The following is a 19,395-nucleotide window of genomic DNA, read 5'->3' as shown; positions in this document are numbered from 1 at the left end:
GCAGTAATCTAAGAGTTATAACAGAAGCATATACCAAAAAAAAAGTGGAAGCCTAGAAAGAACACCTACATTTTTTTGAGGACATCAGGGAGATCTTTAGAAGGGAAGCAGCATTTTAACTAAAACTTGAAAGATGAACAAAAATTTTGGCAGGAGACAAGAAAAGGGAAGATATTCCAGTTAGAAAGGCAAGGCAAAGAAATTTGATGCTTTCTCAAAAAAAAAAAAAAAAGTATATTTGCAGAACTAAAAGTACTCCAATGGTGCTGAAAGGATATGTGAAAAAGATGAAACAGTCATCTACAATATATAACTATTATATTGTAGATGATAATTTAAAATTTATGTGATAGACCACTCTTGCCATAGTGTAGGAATTAAGTTTGGAGGGAATGAGGCAAAAGGCCAATCAAGTGACTATTGTAATAATAGTCCAACTAAAGGTAGTGAAAGGCTACCGAAGGCCAGTTATGTGGACAGCAATGGGAACTATTTAAATATTCAGAGAGGGAATGGGTAAAACTTGAGGTCAGAATGTTGGAGGGATTATAGCTAAGACTGATTGAGGACTTTTTGAAAGTATCCAACAGCTCATTTAATCCTTATTATAAGCCTAACAGGGATGGGAAAACAGTTCAATTTGCTAAAAGTTAATTTGCCAAAGAATCAAGTAGTTAAATTTACCAAATACTTATTTTACAGAAAATTCACCTTGAATTTAACAAACATATTCTTTGGTAAAACTACTTTTTAGTGAATTGGCTTTTGGTAAAATGACTTCCAACCTAAGATAATATACTATTATCCTCATTGTATTGAGGAGAAAACTGAGATTCAGCATTAGCAAAGGCAAGGCCAGGTCTATATAGCTAGAGCTTTTAATCTATAGGGATAAAGGAAATAAATGATCTAGAATATCTTATTTCAACTCTAGTATGTTATGATGTTAATATATATATATTTTTAAGATTTTATTTATTTATTTATTCATGAGAGATTGGGGGGGGGGGCAGAGACACAGGCAGAGGTAAAAGCAGGCTCCGTGCAGGGAGCCCGATGTGGGACTAGATCCCGAGTCTCCAGGATCAGGCCCTGGGCTGAAGGTGGTGCTAAACTGCTGAGCCACCCGGGCTGCTCCCCACTGATCACTTTTAAACTTTCATCCCAAATACCTGTTTCATCACCAATGCAGACAGTATTATTTTTCTGACCATGGGAAAAAGGTCACCATAATTCTCTCAGGTATGAGACTTCTGAAATCTTTTAAACTCAACTCTGTATTTTTTCCTGCCTGAGAATCACTAGCAGAAACTGTACATGACCTTTTTTGGATCTGTAATGACCATGGTTCCCAGCTACAGACAGTGGAGTGCACTCCAGGAGTTCAGTAACTCCTCTTGGAGGGCATTTTTGTCAGAGTAGCATGTAGTGCCCAGGGGCCAGGGATGTTAAATATCCTGCACAATGTAGAACTGCTTCACCTAACACATCAGGAGAAGCCCCTTGAGAAACAATGAGCTCGGGGTCAACTTCATGGGCATGCAAACTGTGCAGTTCTAAGGGGCACCGTGCTTGGTTTAGTGTTCTGCAATCGCCATTTTGAAAATCTTCATACTTTTATGTTTGAAAGTTTAATAAATGAAGTCCAGTGGCACAATGGATCATACAAGCAAGCACAGGAAGCACTGTGTGCATCTTTTCTTCCTTGCCACCCTACTTGCATATAGTCTTTGTGGTGTGTCATAAACACAGCATTGATAGACCTATGAGGTGTAGGAACTCAGGGAGTCACAGTGACGACAGGCAAGCATATTACAAAAAGAAGGCAGTGGCATCCTAAAAAATACAAGCGACAGATGAACCCTATCATATTCTCATATTAGCATTTACTTCCCCATATTAGCATTTACGCTGAGAATGATGACATAGAAGGAAGGGGAAAGGTAGGGCAACTCATGGTTTCCTTTCTTTTCACTCCTTCCCTACTCAAATTGTGAGGATGTGTGCCTATCAAGAAGGGAAACAAAAACAGCTGAGTTGGTTCTGTGCAGCGTTTACACTGTTCTGATAAGCACAAAATGCATATGCATGTATAAACTAGGAAATATGAATTGTGTAATTTTGGTGAGTCTATGTAGGAGTTAAATGCTTTTATATTTGCATTTATAAATGGCATTGCACAAAATAAAGATGAATGGTAAAATTCATTCTAATTTAAAATTCTAATTTTCCTTAGAATGACATTAAAAACCAAATAAAAAACATCATTACAAGTCAAGAGAGAGATGACAGAAGAAAGAAAAAGCTTTATATTTTAGTAAGTATAATGGCACCTTTTTCCTGCTTTTTGAACAAGGGGGCCCCACATTTTTCCTTTTGCTCTGGGCTCAGCAAATTATGTAGCTGGCCGTGACTGAGCTAGTTTAAGCAGAAAGGGATTAAAGGACAGATCTCTGAGCGAACCAGGCTTGGATAATAACACTGCTAGAAACAACATCTAGGAAAAAACAAACCAGAAAGTACCTCATCCCACATCACAGGGCAATTCTAGTGGAAACCCCTTCCAATACCACCTGCCAGTCAGCGCCCATGACTCTAAAAATGGATGTGAGAACTCTTCCCCCAGCTACCCAGAACCAAGTATCTCCACCATATAGTGTTTGCCAGAAAAATCCCATCTCCCTGAGTGCAGCTGAGGCATCATGTTGCTTACTTTCATACCTATGTCTTGAATGGGTGCATCTGATTGCTGGAAACTAGGTCATATGCACTGGTATGCTGAAGGAAGCCAGCTACTGATTGTTAGCATCTTTTCCAAGTAACTCCACATTCAGTGAAGTCATTTTTGGTAGCCTGGGAATATTCATACCATGAAGACTGGCTACAACAAATCAGTTGTTCCTCTCCCCCAGCCATTAGTTTTTGTTTTTTTTTTTTTTAATATTTATTTATTTATTATGATAGTCACAGAGAGAGAGAGAGGCAGAGACACAGGCAGAAGGAGAAGCAGGCCCCATGCATCGGGAGCCTGATGTGGGATTCGATCCCGGGTCTCCAGGATCACGCCCTGGGCCAAAGGCAGGCACCAAACCGCTGCGCCACCCAGGGATCCCTCTCCCCCAGCCATTAGTAAACATTTACCAGCACACCATCATTTAGCTGCAAGAGAGTCTAGAAACTGTAGTTTTTAATTTTCTAGCTTCTAAAGTGCAGAAAAGCAAGCTAGGAGGGGATTGGATGAGTGCTGGGTAAGCCATTTTACAATACCTGGTGAAAGATAATGGTGGCCATTGCCTTCTGTTCTATTATAAATTGCTAATAGGCAAATACTGATAGACACTCAACAGTATTGATACAGAAGGTTTGGTGGGCTTTTACCAAAAGCATGACATGATGAGTGTAGGTCAGTGGACTAGAAGAGATGAAATGTCAATTGATGCTTATGATGGTAGACTAGAAACTATCAAGTCTGTCTGAAAGTATAAAGTCACCTGTTTTGTCTATCTCTCAAACCACCAGGCAAACAGAAGCCACTGGACAGTAACAACAAAAAAAGAGATACTTAAGGATACAGAGTTCAATTTTGACATTTCTCTCCTACTGCGTAGAAAAGACAATTTCAAATGATTTACTCCTTTTGAATGAGTTAAACTTCTGGATGTCAACTGTATATGATGATACTTTCACATGCCTTACCGCATATGAGCCTGTACCATCCCTGAGATATTAAAGAAGGAATTACTGTCCATTCCATTGATGAGGAAACCGACTCCAGAAAATGAAATGATCTATCCGAAATCATTTAGCTAATAAATGATGGCTTAAAATTTTCATTTTCTGACTCAAAGTTCCAGAACTCTTTCTTACTTACACATTTGATAGTGATTAATTAGGGAAGTATTGTCAGGTGTTCAATTTCAGCAACAAGTTAAACTCAATTACATGCAATGGACAAAATATCCTAATTTCATGCTGCAGATGCTTTTCCCAAGACTGAACATTCTTTCCTTGGTGGGTTGGAAAGATGTGAGTTGTGGTTGCAACTGCCTTTTCTTAGTCAATGATGCTGTTTCAAGAAGTAGGGGGAAGGAAACCCTTTTCTAGAGACAAGTAATCCATGAATTTGATGCTTTTACCTTTTCCTAGTTAGGACTAGTATAATTTAAGTATTATGGGTGTACTTGGATTATAATATAGTACAGGGACTCTCAATTTTATAGGACTTTAGAATCATGAGTGGTGAGGGAGGTTGCTAAGACAGATTTCGAGGCCTCATCCCTACAGAGGTGACTTAGTAAGGGCCAAAATATTAAATCAACAACAACAACAACAACAACTCTAGTGCCATGGAATATTATGAGAATCACTGGCGTTGTGCATCTGGCATTCAGCTTGCCCAAAAACATCTGTTTTATGAGAAAATGCATTTTAACACAGTAATGCTATTTTTAAATCCCTTCCATCGCCTTCTAAAACTTAAATCAATTTGAGATTTGCCTCTTAAAAATATTAGGTAATTTCCTTTATATTAGAAATCTTGCTACCTATGTTTATTATAATCATGCTCTGAGGTTGAAAACTGCAAGCTAATTTACTGTGGTAATCAGCCTCAAATCCCTTGGAGCATAAATTCTTATTAGCAGTATATGTTATGGAATTCATAGACGCTGCCTACCAGGGACCTGTCCCCCCACCCCACCTTGGAGCCTCCTGATTTTCCTATTTGAGGAACCACAACGGTTCCAGAGGAGGACCCCTCACACCACTTAAAATACACGGCAACCTACTAAGCCATTAAAACACACCTGTATCCTACGTGAGCGTGACCGATCTCTAATTAGGCTGAAAATGTCCAAAGTCTCCATTCGGTGCCGTACTTCGAACTGGAAACCACGGTTTACGCCTCCCACTGCGTCAATCTTTTTGTTGGGAAGAAACCTTCGGGTTTTGTTCTGTGCCACTCTCGTTCCACGGAGGCGGAAACGGGTCCTGAGAAACCAAATTATTTGTCCAAGGTCACACCCAGTATTTAGTGACCGAGTCAGACAAAAACCCGTCGGTTCCAACAGGAGGGCCAACCCAGCGGCTCGTTACTACCTTTTTTTTTTTCCCCGATTTCACAACTGCACCCCTCCCCACCTTTTTTTTTGGGGGGGGGGGGAAGTTGTTTTGTTGAACACTTCTTCCCTACCTCCTTTTGCCTTTAGGTAATGGGTAACGGGTGTCCGCGTCTGACGCGGTGACTTTCACGGGGGCTCTACACCTCCGGCCGAACGCTTCTCTGAAAGGCTCTTAATCCTGAATTCCGCGGGGGGAGGTCGGTCACCCAGCGCGGACAAGTGCTTCCTCGGACGCGCACGCGCACAGACGCGCACACGGACGCGCACACGGACGCGCACACAACTGCGCACGCGCGCGCCCGGGCCGCAGCCTGAGGCGCTGAGGAGGAACCCGAGGAAGGATCTGTTCGCGCGGGAGGACGACGCCGCGGTGGGAAACCCCGGATCTGCCCGGCCCTGCCCGGCCCTGCCCGGCCCAGCTAAGCGGAGCCGAGCGGGAACACGTCCCTCCGGGGGGCCGCGCGCAGACACCGCAGCGCCGCGGGAAGGAGGGGGCGCCGGGGCCGCCCTCCTATAGGCCGAGGCCCGCGCCCGCGCGCCCCCGCCCCTCGCGCCGCCCCCGGGCCACGCGCGGAGCCGCCGCGATACCTGAGAAGGGCCGGCTGCGTCCGCCTCCGCCTCCGCCTCCGCGCCCGGCCCCGCCCGCCCTCCCGCGAGGCCGCGGCGGCACGAGATCTGCGCCCCGCCGCCCGCCGCCCGCCTCCCGCCTCCCGCCTCCCGCGGGCGGGCTTTCTTACCTCGTAAAACGCCGTCTCGGCGGCCGCCCCCGCCTCCTCCGCAGGATGTGAAATGGCGGTCGCCTAGGCGAGCGCGAGCGATCCCCGGCCAATCCCGCCGAGCCGCCCGAGCGGCCCCGACCCCCCTCCCGCATCCATGACATCGGCGCTCCGCCCCCCACCCACGCAGGTGGCCGTGCCCACCGGCCGAGTCATCGATCCCCGCGCCCGGCGCGGGCCCAGCCTCCCCGCCCCCCCCCCCCCCCGCGGCCTCCTCCCTCGCTGCGAGCCCGGGGGGGCGGGGGAGAAAACACCTCCTCGGCCCCCGCCGGGGTGTCCCGCTCGGGTGCCCGCCCCGCTCCCTCCCTTTCCCGCCGCGTCCCCTCCCCCCGCCCCCCCACGCGCACACACACACACGCACGCACGCGCGCGCGCACTCGCGCACCCCCCCCGCCCCCCCGCCTCCCCTCCCCCAGTGGTTGCGTCCGTGACATCATCATCATGGCAACAAGAGCTGCAGCCTGGGACCGAGGAGCCCGTGTGATTCCCGGCGGCGGCGGCAGCGGCGGCAGCAGCAGCACGGACGGAAGCGCCAGGGCGTCTCTGCTGTCGCCCGTCGCCGGGTGCTCGTGAGGAGGCGGCGGCAGCAGTGCCAGCAGCGAGCGCCCCGCCCGCCGCCCGCCGCCCGCTCGCCGCGTCTGTGTGTGAGGGGAGGGGGCCGAGCCGAAGCGGGGAGGGGGCGCCGCCGCCGTGGGGCCGTCGCTGCGGAGGAAGCCGCCGCCGCCGCCGCCGCTGCTGCCGCCGCCAGATCGCCCGTGAGGAGGAGGAGGAGGAGGAGGCGGTGGCGGCGGCGGCGAACATGTTTTCAGTGAGGATAGTGACCGCCGACTACTACATGGCCAGCCCGCTGCGGGGCCTGGACACCTGCCTGTGCCCCCTCACCCAGGCCCCTGTCAAGAAGGTGCCGGTGGTGCGAGTCTTCGGAGCGACCCCGGCAGGTAAGCGGGCGCGGGGCGCGGGCGGGAGCCGGCGGGGCGCCCGGGCTGCCCTCCCCTCGCCGCCGCGCACTCGCGCGCTCGCCGCCGCCTCCCCTCCCTCCCTCCCTCCCTCCGCGCCTCTCCCCGGGTGCGTGACAAGAGGCGCCGCGACGTGGGTCCGCGCGGCCGCCGCGCCCCCTCCTCCCGGGCGCCGGGTGTTGGCAGCGCGCGCGGCGGCCGGGAGCCGGAGCCGCAGCGCGGGCCGCGGGGGCGGGCGGGGGGGCAGGTGGCCGCGCCGTGTCCTCCGGGACGCGCTGAGGTCGCCCGCCGGGGGGACTGCGGTGGCCGCCCCGCTGCCGCCCCGCCGCCTCCCCCGTCTGGAGGGGGCCCTGAGGGGCCGAGGAAGGGTCAGCGCTCCCCGCGCGGCCTCACGCCGCCGCCCGCCGCCGCCCGCCTCTGCCCCTTCCGGAGCGCGGCGCCTGAGGAATCCCGCCCCCTGAGGGGACCGTGGGGCTCCGCGGCGAGCGCGGGTCGGGGACGACTCCTCGGAGACCCGAGCCTCCGGGGCCCCGGGCGGCGGCCGCTCGAGGGAAGGGGCGCGTCGTCGCTCGCCCGGCGGCCGCACCTCGCGCCCGGTGGCGCGAACGCCTGAGGAGCCGCGGCCCCCGTCGGAGACGTGCCCCCCACGCCGAGCCGCGGGGCCGCGTGTAAAGACACGTCATCCTGACCGCAAGAACCGCTCGGATGCCCGAGTGGGGTCGGGCCGGCGGGGGGGGGCAGTGACGGGAGCTCTTGGGGACGTGGGGTCACGCCGCTAAGGGCGGGGGCCAGATGGGCAGGGCCTCGCGTGGCCGTGGAGGGGTGCGCGCTGTGAGCCGCCTGCAGCTCCCGGAGGCCGCGCTCCCCTCCGCTGCGGGCTGCGGGCTGCGGGCTGCCCTGCGCCTGCGGGGTCTGGGGCAGCGTTTCCCACTTGATGCTCCGCGCCCCGGTCGCGCTGGGTCTTCCTCCTCCCGTTTCTGCGGGGCCACGCGAGATAACGGCTCTACCCAACACAGGCGCTCGTTGTTGTTGTTTTTTTTTTCCCAAGCAGTTCCCTTTTTAACGTCAATTCTCTTTGTTGCAAATTTCAGTGTTGTGAGATTTTGATGCAGTATCCCCCCTCCCAGAGTGATGAAATGATGGTTTTGGTGATAGGGACCTGGGAAGATGAGAAATGTGAGTGCTGTTGATTTGGGGAAAGGAGAAACACCTGAAACTTTGGAGGCTGGAAAATAGAGGCAATAAAGTTCTGAGAGATTTTTCCCCCTCCCCTTTCCAGATATATTGGTGACTCTTTGTTTCCAGTTGCAATTTCAGTGTCGCACACCGTTTGTTCTCACTTCCAGTACAGAGAAAGAATTAGAAGGTTGATAGAGCTCTGTTCAGCCAGATTTCGGAATTCTAAAGTGACGTGCTAATAGGATATACTGTGGCATCTCTGTGTATTAACGTTTGTATGGTTTGGATTACTTTTCTACGCACAGATGTGTTCCCCCCTCCCCCCCCCCCACGCAAGTCATTAAATATGTATCCCTGAATGATTTTCAGGCTTATAGAAAAGTTTTGTTTGTGGAATAGGTGAATTTCACTGTGAGCTAGCAGTAAGCCTATAACGTAAGAAAACATTCTTTAAAAAAGATGATGGAGGTACTTTTGTGTTTTTCAGTATAAAAGAACACACGGGTATTCTATGATAAATCTATTCTTCCCTCCTGGATATGTTACAGTAGATCACCAGCTTCCCCCTTCTGCCTTAAAAAACAAAAACAAAAAACAAAAGCTTAAAGGATATATTTTGAAACGTATAATGTAAATGAATGTGGAAGTAAGACATTTTTGTACATTAAAGGATATACAACGATACAAAGAAACTGAAACTTGAAGTTGTTAAGAAGTATCAAGTTGAGTTTACCGTAAATAGAGTTCACAGTTTCACATATAAAGACTTTTGTGTTTTTTCAACAGGTGAAAAAATTTGAAGTCACTGGCATACATTTGGGAGTATATAGCTTTCAGAAAGCCAGCATTTTAACATGTTAGAAACTCCCAGGAAAGTTAGCATTAATTAAATGTAAACAAAATTGTACAATTATCTGCTTCTGAATTCTCTCCCCAAAGAAAACTAGTCCAGCTCACCCATTAAAATACATTTGAAAATAATTAATATAAAATATAGGCCAATCTGACTTAGTAAAAATCTGAGTGATAGAATTTTTAATGAACAGTTTTATTGTTTGAAAGCACAGCTATGTTTATATATTTACCAATTAGTAAAGTAAATTAGTGAAAAATAGTAACATGATAAATCTATGTTACATAAAGTACCATAACTTTAAGCCTTTCATATATAATAATTTTGGAAGTCCTTAATTCTTAATCTTGGTTTAAAGAAAAGGTATTTTTAAACTGAGTTTGCTTTGTAAATGAGTCCTGAAAAATAGCAGCAGAAGAAATTGTTTCTCAAAGAGGGTGTTTCATATTGGTATTATAAATTCTGAACTGATTAGGTTTCTTACATTTTTACTAGTTCAGTTTTTCTATTCATAAAAGGTATTTTTCTGCTTTAGAAAACAGTCCAGTTGACTTCTGATTGTCCTGTGTTTTGAGGGCATATCTTGAATAACATATAAGAAATTGTCTTAGATTTAAAAGCTCTCATATCTTGAGTTGGTGAAATTTGAAAAGGTATTTTAAAAAGTGGCATATTCAGATTTGAACGGTAAATCCTGACTGATTTAATCCCTTGCTGATTGAGGATAATGTTATTCCTGAGAGAATCACTTAAATTTTCTTCATGTGAGTAATGGAATTACTTTTTAAAAAACCTCTTTTGCGTTTTCTTCACTCATTTAAAAATGTCTTGAATGCTGTTTTGCTATAACAACGTATTGAGTGGTGTAACAACGTTTCAGTAACCTGTTTTAATGGAGAGAAACAAGGTTATAGATGACTAAAGCACAGGGCGGTGTTTTTTCACTTAGATTTGAATACAGGTGTTAACTGCTCTGGGAATTCACTTCAAATAAAATCCTAAGGCTTCATCGTGAAGATCCGACTCAGGTGGATCTGGGAAGCTGTCGGGTTTCCACATCCCAACCCTTGCTTATTGGTTGCTTGATGTAACTCACTTCACGTGGAGTTTAGAAAGCTCTCAGTTTTCTCAGCACCAGGTTAAACAGAATTATCCTCTCAGAAAGCCTCCCTGCTGAGATGCAGAGTGGGAGTAAATAGAAGAGTGTGAGTGAGATGTTCACACAGCAAGTAATTAAAGTAGGCCAAACAGACTATAGAGGGAGCTGCTTGTCTTTAAGATTACTGTAAGGAACTCTTGCCACTACCCCCTCTAGTCTTCCTCCAGGTAGTGAAAATTTTAGTAGATTGTTCTAGATGCTAATTGTTAAACATAAAATTGAATTTTTCAACATAAGAAATTGGTCATTCTCCAGTGCTGTATAAATTTATGTAGTTGGTTAATAACTTCATTTTTTTGTAAATTGGATTAAGTTTGAAATGAATACAGTTTTGAAAACTATAGCATTTACCAGCAACTCAGATTACAAGTAATTTCTTGTTTGTTCATAGCCTTTTTTTTTTTTTTTTTTGCTAAGCCATTTAAAAATATTTTAAGATCTCATAAAACCTATTTGATACAATTACCAGAAAGGTTTTTCAGGAGCACTACAGAAATTTAGTGATTTACCACAAACAAAATTAGTCACTTTTTTTAGTAGGCATTTGAAGCCCCGAGTAGCAAATTCTGTTAGCTCTCTGTATTATATTTGGTTTAAAATTACAATTAGTAAATCAGAGCATGAAGCAGGACCCTCTTAAATCTGTCCATAGTAGAATTCAGTGAACACTTAATGAGAACCTACTATGTATGTTGAGCTATTTTTGGTGTCATTATGAACAACTTTTGCCCTCCAGACTCTTAACAGTATAGTAGAGGTGACACAGACGTAAGTCAAGCATAGTTTGATGGGAGTATGACAGAAATGTGTATAAGAAAACAAGGGCTCAAAGGAGGACATGTCAGTGACCAACTAGCAGGCAAAAAGGGGAGTCAGGGAAGGCTTCATGAAGGAAGTATGGATTAAGTCATTTTAAAGGAATTTCAAAAGAATTTCAAAATTCTGATGGAGGAACAGATACAAGGTAATTCACAAACGAAAACTGCTCTTGGCAGGGCAGCTTGGCAATGCATATTATAATTCTCAAAATGTTTTTTGACCCAGTACTAGTTTTAGAGATTTTAATCTATGAATGTAAATCTTTTGGCAAAATCTGATTATCTTTTGAATCCATCTACTTCTTTTCATTATCCATCACCACCCTAGTCTAAACTACTAGCATTTTTGGATGCACTTACAATAGCCTCCTAATCTTGGCCTACCCCAGTCCACTCTCTTCCCTTCTAATCTGTTTTCTACACTGTAATCAGAGGGATCTTTTCAAAATGCAAACCTGATTATATCACCCTACTACTTGATATGCTTCAGTAGCTTTCCATTGCATTTAGGATAAGGACAAAACTACATGTCTTATGTGGTGGCGTCTACATGTCTTACAAGGTCTTGCATAGTCTGGCCCCTACCTTTCTATCTAGTCATGGCTTGAGCCATGTTCTTCTTGCCTTGCTCTTTGTGTTCCAGCCATATTGGCCTTATTTCAGTCCCTTTTCTTGCCATGCTCCCTTCCACAATGAGGCCTTTGTACATGCTGTTCCCTCTGCCTAGAATGTTTTTCCTTTTCCTTCACCTAAACTCTGATTTATCTTTCCTCAGGGAAGCCTTCCCTATCATAGACTCTCAAAACTCCATAAAACTCTCCTTCATAACACTTGGCTGTAATTGTAATTTTATATATGTTGGAGATTAACGTCTGTTTTTCCCAATAACCTCCATAAATGCTGGTAATGTGTTCATTTTTGCTCACCATTATACAATCGATACTACCACAGTGCTTGAAACTCAAGCATTTTTGTAGGAATCAATAGATAATAGTCATCAGCAGGGCGCAACCTCAAATATTCAACAGCTGGGAAATGGTTACATCAATTGGGCATATTCATACAGTAGAATTTATTAAAATAAAATTTTATAAGAATATAAAAATATGGGACAATGCTCAGTATATTATGTGAAAAAAATCAGTTTGTGAAATAGTCATGTATTAAAATGCATAAAAATATACAAAAATATAAAGGTTGGTTATCTCTAAGATGTGTGTTTTGAAATTTTTAGATTTTCTTATGGAGAGAATGTATTGATTTTATAATTTGGGAAAAAGCTATGTACAAAATTAAGGGAAAACTGGCTTTCTAGGTACGGTTCAGAAATACAGCAAAAGAGACTTGAAGTTCATACTGGGCCCCGAAATAAGTATCCACCCGAATGCATGATTGTGTGATGATAGTATTGAACTTGATTATATAAATTCAATTTAGGAACTACAGAATGATTCTTAAATTAAAGCAAGCCAGTAATTTCTGGCTTTTTAAAAAAATGATACTCATTTATATGTAAACTGATTTTAATTTTAAAATGTTTTGAAAAGTAGTGTGGTTTTGGCTCATAGCAACAATGAAACAGAGTGGAGGCTAGAAACTGACTTAAACTAGATAAGAATTTACTATATGAAAATGGATGCTACCTGTACCTCTTAGTATGGAAAGAAAAATAAACAGTGTTGAGATAACCTGTTAATTATCTGGAAAAATAAAAAGTTGACTTCCAGGTGAATCAGAAGGTTTAAATTTGAGAACAAAACAACATAGGATAAATATTTTTAGTATAATCTGGGAATGGCAAAGAGCTTTCAAGGTATACAGTAACTGGAGCCAGGTTAGAGATCCTCACAATATAAAAAATTCAGTATAGAGAAAGAAAATTATAAAGTGAAAAGACACAGACTAGTAAAACTTGTATACTTTTCATGAAGGACTAATGTCCTCTTAATATACAAAGAGCTCCTAGAAAATAATCTAATAGAAAAAAACGAGCAAAATTCATATGAAAAGGGGTATAATTTTATTCATAAAGGAGATATAAATTCAATCTACAACATACTATTTACCACTTATCAAATTAGGAAAAATTGATTACATAGTAAGAGTTGGAGAGAAGGAAAGGAAGGGGAAATCGGCATTCTCATATTGCTGGTGGGAATATAAAATGTTCTTTTTCTATGGAAAAGCAATTTGGAAATCATTTTCAAAATTAAAGATACACATATATTTTGATCTGGCAATTTCATTCAAGGATTTTATCTTTAAATATTTTATGTACGTGTTAACCTGTAATTTGTGGCAGCATTGTTTGTCATTGCAAAAAACTGGAAATAACCTAAACATAAATCCGTTAAGGGAGTGGTTAAGTAAATAATGGTATATCTATTCAATGGAATACTAGGCAACTCTTAAAGTAACGAAGCAACACTATGTGCACTCCTGTTGTGCCATGTATAAGATATATTAAAGAGGGGGAAAAATGTGTAAGAGGTATAGTATGCTGCCATTCATGTGTTTTATATATATATATATATATATAAAATATATATGTACGTGTGTGTGTGTATAAATATCAAAGGATGTATGACAGTTTGGTGACAGTGGTTGCCTTCAGTGAGGGGAACTGGTGGCCTAAAGGACAAAGGTGGGAGACTGAATCTTTTTTTTTGTTTTTTTTTTTAGTATATCGTTTGGTAATTTTGGGATATTTTTTTACTATGTGCATGTAATACCTATTCAAAGTTTTAAGTTGTGTTTGAAGGAATTGGTAAAGAAGAACAAAAACACACGCAAAAAAACTAATAGTTGTGAACAATTATCAAATGATTACTCCAGTACTGTTTAATTTTAGATTTTGCTAGAGGTCGGATTCAGAGCTTCCCGTTGATGTTATGTGGCTCACTGGAGGGTGGCCCTGGAGTGGAGGCTAAAGGAAGGCTGTGGGTTCCTTTAAGCAGATAACATCATGAGCAATAACTTACAGTTACTGCTCCTTTTGATATCTTCAGTCCATTAAAGGAGGTGCTTTATTACTTGGAATCTACTTCAGTTAGCCACAGAGTATGCAGCTGCCTCTTGTGGAGAATGGACCATGGAGCTACTACTGGAGTTTATATTCCGAGTGCCTGAGGAATATGTCACCCAGTGCAGAGTGTAGCCCACTGATATTGAGAGCACAGGGTGGCAGGGATGTTGGTTGCCCTGGGGAGCACAGTTCTAGGCCTGAATTTCTGTATTTGCTGTATTGGATCTCCTAGGCATGTGCATCTGATGTGTCATTTAGCTTGCTGCAAGGTGGTTGCCTAATGGTGCATGTATATTCCACAAAAATAAACATCATTATTATTTTGAAATATTATTCCTTATGTGAAAAAGGTTGGATTTGAAATTCATACTATTAAAAATCTCACTTAAGTTTTAATTTTCTTCTGTAGTTATATAAGGAAAATGATAATTTAAAAAAAATTTTTTTTTACCAAGTACCATGTTGATGCTTCTAAATGTCCTTTTGTTGGTCTGTGTGCTGAACAAATATTATTTACAATATGGAAAAAGTTGGGAAACACTGTTCTGGTCAAATCCTCTCATTTTATGTAAAGAGAACTGAAATCTAGATAAGAAAGTGCAAGGATTTGTCCTGTGTCCTATAGTTGGTTGTGTGGGCTAGGTATGAAAACTAAGGATCTATGACTCTTAGCTCTCTCTGCTTCACACTGGCCCCCCAAACCTGAGGAAGAATTGGAAGAAGACATTGATGATAATTTAAAGGTGAATGTACTGAATCTTAGAGGAATGATTAGAAGACCTGCACGTACACAGTTTAGAAATCTTTAAGGTCATACTCTGTCCAGTAGTGCTTAGAATCTTCTTGTAGGATAGGCTGTAGCAGGATTTGTTTTGTGTTGACCGTAGTTCTTTCCTTAAACAAAACAAAGGCTAGAGTGTATAGCAAGTGGAATTTAGGGCAGATATAAACAAAAATTGATACTAGGATTGAACGTATATAGTTTTCCAAAGAGAAAGGGAATGTGCCAGGAGATCTTTCAAGTTCCTCTAGTGCTATAATTTTCTCTTGTCTTGTTTTTGATTGGATGAGAATTTGTTCAATAAAAAAAGTGAAAATCGATTCAGGTTTAAGGAGGTTGGGGTTAAACAGATTTCAAAGGATATTGTCATTAGCCCTAGACATTTCAAAGAAATACTTAGCAACTTATTAAGATGTGGGATATAGTATGTTGTATATTACTTTGGTACCTGGCTGTCATTTTAACACCAATAATAATAAGAAATAATAAGAATAAATAAGAAAGGAAATATTGGGAGGTAAGGTAAACTTTGGGTAAATTGTGTTAACTTATAGGTTCCAGGTAAGATACAGATAAAGCAGGATAGGTGTCTTAGGCAATTAAACTCCACTGTTTAAATATAAAGGAGATACATTTTTGAGAATAAAACAAATCATAAGTAAAAATAAAACCCTCTTAATAAGTCTGTTTAATCTTTTGGTGTGTGGGTGGTTTTTTTGTTTGTTTTTTTTTGTTTGTTTTTTTGTCATTTCTTTTTAAGTTTTTCAGATGACCTTCTGTGTTCCAGTTCTCTGTAGCTTTTTAAATATTTTTTTTCAATGAAAATTATTTTGTTGCTTAATGAGTATTGGCAAACTGGACTGTTTTCTGCAGCAGAAATTGAATGTATGCCTAGCAAAGAAATTCTGTGAAAAAAAGAGTGGTAATTGTTGTTGTAAATGTTAGGGTTTTTTTGGTCCAATTATGTTTTCTTTTAGTACCATAGTTGTGGGAAATACTAAGAACTTGAGGTCCATTTCCTTGGGGGTAGTTTTTTAATTTTCTTTGGGCTGAGAGAGCATTTACTATATAAACGACTCCAACAATAAAAGAGAGCGTGTTACCTCAAAAATGCTTGTGTAATAAGTAACAATATACCGAGAGTTTTCTATTTTTCTTCCATTTATTACAATTACCAAGGAAATATAACAATAATTAAAAGAAATATCTTATTTTGCATATATATTTACACTTCAAAGTAATTTATATATTAAATTAGGTTTTGTTTGAGATGGTGAAACGAAAGGTTTTGTAAGTAAGAATACATGTTGATATGTGAAAAAATGTGAAGTTAAAACATGTTGGCATACTCTTAGTTTCTCAGAACAAGAAAATGACTAATCTAAATTTCATTTCAGAATAAAAACCAAGACAAGCCACATAAAAGCAACCTAAAAATTAAACAGTCATCATATTATTTGTTTTAAAACTATGGAATAATATATCTGAGGAAGATTTCTCTCAAAATTGTTTTTCTCAATTTCAAGTAAGTAATTTATTTTGGTTAATATATTGGGGATGAGGGGGGTTGGGGGTAAGCCTTGGCATTGAAGTTGATAAATCCTACTCATCCTTAAAGTAACAACTCAGATATTAACCTCTTTAAAGCCTTTTGTGACTCCTCTGCCCATTCCCAAAAGGTTATCTCTTTGGCTTCTCATAGTCTTAGCCCCCTTTCACATTGCTGATGAAGGACTTAACTACACTTAGTGTTGTGTTTGCCTGTAGGGATAGTCACATGGCACTGCCCTGTGTGCTTCCCTGCCCCTGCTCCATACCCTCCTACACTGTCTTTTGCTGAGAGACTCTGGTCAAGTTACTTTACTTCTTTGAGCCTTAATTTCCTCCTCTGTAAAATGAGTTTTGTTTTGTTTTTTAAAAGATTTTATTTATTTGAGAGAGAGAGAGCATGAGCAGGGGACGAGGCAGACTCCCACTTAGAAGGGCAGGGCTCCATCCCAGGCCCCAGGATCAAGACCTGAGCAGAAGGCAGACGCTTAACTGGCTGAGCCACCCAGATGTTCCTAAAATGAGTTTTTTTTTTAAAGATTATATTTATTTATTAATGAGAGACACACAGAGAGAGAGGCAGAAACACAGGCAGAGGGAGAAGCAGGCTCCATGCAGGGAATCCGACATGGTAATAAGTTTTACCTCATTGGATTATTATGATTAAACAATAATCAGCAAATGTGTGGCATGATATCAATATGTGTTACTTTCTTTACCCTTCTAACTCCAGAATCTGCCACATTATTTCACATATACTAAGCACTCTTTAAAATAATTGAATTGAAATGAAAAATGGAATTTTTTTAGCATTTATTAATTATTCACAATAGAGCAAACGAAAATACCTGCACATTGTGGTATAAAGCTTTTTGTTGTTGGTCACTAACTCATATGTCTTCAGGCTAGGTAATTAACCTGTTTAAGAGGCAATGTTAAGCCATTGATCCAAGGAATAACTAAAATTTTCCAATACTGCAGATTAGGTTATGTTTATTTCTTCAGAAAGAGCCTTGTTTTCCAAAGCCTTCAGCAGTGCCGCCTTTATTAAAGATGGTGGTAGAAAGAATTGAAAGTATGTGTGCCAGAGGTCACAAAAGTGACAATAGGATTTATTGCTCTCTTGTTTTTGCCTCTTGTGAATTCATAAAACACAAAAATTGAAGCTTTTGGTTTTTAAACCTATTTAGGATTGTGGAATGTGGGCCAGGTGAATTCATTATTGCCTGGAGTTTCAATTTCTTCATATTTTCCCTATATGTATGTTTTGTTTTGGTTTTTAACAACATTGTCTTTTAACTTTTTTCATGAAGTCATTAGAAAGATTTTTAAATTAATTTTGATGAATCACACCTTTGTTGATGATGCTTAATGATTTTAAAATAGAAACCAGGTCAGTCAAAAGACATTACTTTTAAATCATTCTATTAACAGATTATAGGCCATTTATTGACCCTTTACTATGTGCCCAGTTCTACGTATTTTAATTTTTACAGCTCTATAAAATGGGTACTATTATCCCCATTTTACAGTTGAGGAAATGAGGCTTGGAGAGGTTAATTAACTTTTGCCTAAAGTTATTCAGCATATATTTACCTCATAGCATGTGAGGTTTAAAATGAGGGAATGTGTATTAGCCTAAACAGAAGAAGTAGGAAAGCAAAATCTCAGATGTATGTGACCTAACACTTTGGAATTTGATAATGGCTGTTACTGAGACATGACCGTGACCATGAATACATACTTACTCACTTTTTTGTGTGTGTATTATAGTATACCCTGCTACTCTGTACTGACCCTTTTATTTCCTGAGCAATATTAATGTCTCCTCTCAAATTCATGTTCCCATTTGGACTGGATTGTTTTGTTTTATGTATATGTGTTCCTAAGGTGATAGTGGGACTTGACTCTAATATCAGTCGGATATAAAATATCTCTATAAGTTTAGTTTGGTTAAACAAGTAGCATATATTCTCATTGTGAAATTTAACAAACAGGTAAAACATAAATTTTCCTTTATCACCACCAATCCTATTCCCCTATCCACTCGTATCGGTTTTTGCATGACAAACCTTCCCAAAACATAGTGGTATAAAATAAACTATTTGTTAGCGTATGATTCTGGGATGGGCTCAAGTAAGCAGTTTTGCCCCTGCTGCTGGCTGGGCTGCTTACGTGGTGCTTATGTGGAAGCTGGTTGGTCTAGGATGGCTTCATTCATATGTATGGGTATTGGTGCGAGCTTTGGCCATGTGTCTCCCGCAGGCTAGCCTTCAGCTGGAGGCAGCAGTAGGGTTTACGGAAGCAGCAAGTGAAGGCAAGCCCCATATATTTTATCTTGTCCCATGGGCCAAAGCATATCACATGGCCAAGCCCAGAGCAGTGTGGAAGAGGTTTCCTAAGAGTATGTGACTCATTATTGTAATAATCTATACCACTGTTGCCAGCTGACTCATGTTCAGGAAACATTTGTCACTGTGTCAGTGCCTTACCCTTGAAAAAGATAGTGTTTAAAAATTTATTCAATAATTCAGATAAATTTAGCTAATCCCTTGTTCTTGTTTTATTCCATTCTCATCGTTGCTCAGCATTATTCCTGGTCCCATTTAATCAACAAATATATACTGAGCACTCACTAAGTGCACAATAAGGTATCAGGTGGGCAGCAGATGGAACAAGATTACTATGTTCATCATCCAAGTTTCTTAAACTTCCCTACCTATCTGCTCTGTTATATGAATAGAATTCTATAAAAGCAGGCAATTAGAGCAGTTTTCTGAAAATGACCAACAGCCCACACAAGACAAAATATATCTTGCGTACTATATTTTGAAATGTCTTACAAGAATATCTTCAAGAGAAGGAAAAGTGTAACACAGAGGTTGTTTTGATCTGTACTCCCACCAGCAATATGAGACTTTTTCCATCTCTTCACCAAGATTATGTTCTCAAATGTTTTGATCTTTGCCAATCTAATAGATAAAAACATGGATCGCTGTGTAGTTAATTTGCATTTATTTATTACAAGTGAAATATAGTGTCTTTCCATATGCTCGAGAGCCATTTGTACTTCCCTTTCAGTGTACTACATGTTTATCTTTTATTCACTTTTTTGGGTCTTTTGTTTATTGATTCCAAGGAGCTCTTCATGTAATAAGAAAATTGGTCTCTATGCATTGA

The 19,395-nt window shown here is 41.8% G+C and overlaps 2 protein-coding genes across 25 annotated transcripts in view; one reads left to right on the top strand and one right to left on the bottom strand.

Moving 5' to 3' along the window:
* Positions 1-6,093, bottom strand: part of LOC112658473 (uncharacterized) — a 444,780-nt gene extending 438,687 nt beyond the window's left edge. For 5 of the 20 annotated variants that reach the window (XR_007401393.1, XR_007401392.1, XR_007401389.1 and 2 more), the window contains exons 1-2: positions 5,192-5,578; positions 4,806-4,989 (exon numbers count right to left, since the gene is read on the bottom strand). Coding sequence is in view for 2 of the 20 variants with exons in the window: in XM_025444700.3 (XP_025300485.1) it covers positions 4,806-4,989; positions 5,858-6,000 (327 nt within the window). In the remaining 18 variants the exon portion in view is untranslated. Of the gene's footprint in view, positions 1-4,805; positions 4,990-5,191; positions 5,631-5,708; positions 5,820-5,857 lie in introns of those variants that run through there. The other 15 variants (XR_007401394.1, XM_025444700.3, XM_049092472.1 and 12 more) reach the window with 10 other exon arrangements.
* A 260-nt stretch (positions 6,094-6,353) lies between these two features.
* REV3L (REV3 like, DNA directed polymerase zeta catalytic subunit) overlaps positions 6,354-19,395 on the top strand; it is a 177,297-nt gene continuing 164,255 nt past the window's right edge. For 2 of the 5 annotated variants that reach the window (XM_025444798.3, XM_025444797.3), the window contains exon 1: positions 6,571-6,834. In XM_025444798.3, the coding sequence (XP_025300583.1) occupies positions 6,696-6,834 (139 nt within the window). In that variant the 5' untranslated portion in view covers positions 6,571-6,695. Of the gene's footprint in view, positions 6,835-16,064; positions 16,193-19,395 lie in introns of those variants that run through there. The other 3 variants (XR_003135812.3, XR_007401373.1, XM_025444799.3) reach the window with 3 other exon arrangements.

Source organism: Canis lupus, chromosome 12, assembly GCF_003254725.2.
Source record: "Canis lupus dingo isolate Sandy chromosome 12, ASM325472v2, whole genome shotgun sequence".
NCBI classification, from domain to species: domain Eukaryota; kingdom Metazoa; phylum Chordata; class Mammalia; order Carnivora; family Canidae; genus Canis; species Canis lupus.
The sequence above is the reverse complement of the archived record's forward strand: the minus strand, read 5'-3'. Positions and strand labels throughout refer to the sequence as shown.